General features: G+C 60.5%; 1 protein-coding gene across 1 annotated transcript in view; it reads right to left on the bottom strand.

Annotated features, from left to right (window-relative positions):
* Nucleotides 1-1,644: 1,644 nt before the first annotated feature.
* LOC105310157 (arylsulfatase E-like) overlaps nucleotides 1,645-1,829 on the bottom strand; it is a 16,058-nt gene continuing 15,873 nt past the window's right edge. The window contains exon 8 of the mRNA XM_023526599.1: nucleotides 1,645-1,828. Within this exon, the coding sequence (XP_023382367.1) occupies nucleotides 1,722-1,828 (107 nt within the window). The 3' untranslated portion in view covers nucleotides 1,645-1,721. The remainder of the gene's footprint in view (nucleotide 1,829) is intronic.

The raw sequence follows: 1,829 nt of genomic DNA, 5'->3' as shown, positions 1-1,829 counted from the left end.
CCACTCCAAGTCCAGTGAGTTGCAGTCTTTGGAAACGGGAGGACGCGGGGTGGCGGGCAGGAGTAACTCTGAGTGGAGGTGGAGGGGGCGGGACTGCAGGTCCGGCCCTTTGACGAAATTCTGCTTTGGAGGGCGTCAGGGTGCCCTCAAACTGCAGAGCAGGGGTCCGGGGGACGTTTGCTCAAGGCATTGAAAGAAAGTGTGGGCTCTCATGAGTTTATGAGTAGCACAGGGAGATAGGGCCATGGGAGCTGGTACCCTAGAAGTTCTGTTTGGGGGAGGGGGTGGGAATGGGGGCGGGAGAAGGAACCTGATCCTATGGGTGTGAATTCACTTTAAGGACGTGGGGACTCTAGTGGCTTCAGAGCCATCAGGAACAAAGCTGATGCTGAGCAGGTCAGAGGTGGCTCAGTGGGACAAGGATTCAGGACACGGCTGGAAATGCTGGCTCCTTTAGGGCAAGATGGGAGTGGGGTGGGGTGGGGTGGGGGGCCTAGTTTACCGGACCATCATTTCTTTATGCCCAAGGAGAATTGACTTGCATCAGGCAGAGATGGCTGTGGCTCTGGCTGACCGCTGTGAGCAGCCTCATTTCTCGGAGGCTGGTCTTTGTCTGGCAGTCACACCCCCGGGGGCTGCAGAGCTGGGAGGAGGGAGCTGTTTCTTGCATCTGAAGGCAGAAAGAACTTCTGGAAGTCGGGCACTTTGCCCCCAGCAGAGAAGGTATTGTGGGCTGAACTGTGTCCTTCCCCAAATTCGTGTGCGGAACCCATCACCCCCAGGAGCTCAGAACACGGGTGGACTTGGAGAAGGGTCTTTACAGAGGGGATTAAGGTACAATGAGGTGTCGAAGGTGGCGCTGATCCCACAGGAGTGTGTCCTTATAAGAAGAGAGGAGGAGGACATAGACACACACAGATGGATGACCACGTGAGGACACAGGGACGGGCCGGCGTCCACATGCTGAGGACAGAGGCCTCGGGAGGGACAAGGCCTGCCCACACATGGGTCTCGGACGTGCAGCTTCCAGCGGGTGACACATCAATGTCATTTAAGCCCCCAGTCTCTGGTACTTTTCTGGCTGCCCAAGTACACGAACGCCATGGAACCGCAACTTGTGGACACGGCTGGGATGCTCCGTGGGACCGCTGGAGCCAGCTCATACAGGCCGGGCAGGGCAAGGCCAGTGGCAAGGGAGCGGGTCCCGCAGTGACCTCATGCAGAGGGGAGCAGATCCATCATGTGTCCCGAACTCGCTGGGATGTGTGTTCCCGGAGCAGTGGGCCCTAGAGACAGTTCCAGCCTGAAGCGCAGTCTGTCTCCTCATTGGCGGTGACTTTCGAAACCCACGTGGCTGAATGCCTCAGCCACCGTGCCCGGTGTCAGCGAATTCTTAGAAGTCACAACGACTTCTCTACGGACTTGAGCTCTTTCTGGGGGTGGAGCAGCCTTGCCAGGTGGGGCCGGGGTCCTGGGACCAGAAGGCCCTGTGGGCGGAGGCACAGTCCTCGTCACCCCCCTGCGGTGTAGCCCGGGGTGCCCCGCCCTCCCCCCACGTGGTGCGGGCTGTTCAGTGACATAGGACGCGGTGGCTTCTGCTCTGCAGAACTGGCGGCATGATTCAGCCCCACGCGAAGCAATGCCTGCTTCTCAGGCGGAGCTTTATTCAAGCCCCTCGAACACATCGAGCCCCGGGGCAGCCCGCGTCCCCTGGCGGGCGGTTACTGGCCTTCGCCTTCCCGGTCGCACCAGCAGAGGGGGAAGCGGCCGCAGCAGGGCTGCAGCCACGGCCGCCAGGTGTTGTGGCGCGCGTCCAGCTGCAGCGGCCC

This window comes from Pteropus vampyrus, unplaced genomic scaffold (genome assembly GCF_000151845.1).
Source record: "Pteropus vampyrus isolate Shadow unplaced genomic scaffold, Pvam_2.0 Scaffold1288, whole genome shotgun sequence".
In the NCBI taxonomy this organism is placed as follows: domain Eukaryota; kingdom Metazoa; phylum Chordata; class Mammalia; order Chiroptera; family Pteropodidae; genus Pteropus; species Pteropus vampyrus.
Note: the sequence above shows the minus strand (reverse complement) of the source record. Positions and strands in the feature narration are given on the sequence as shown.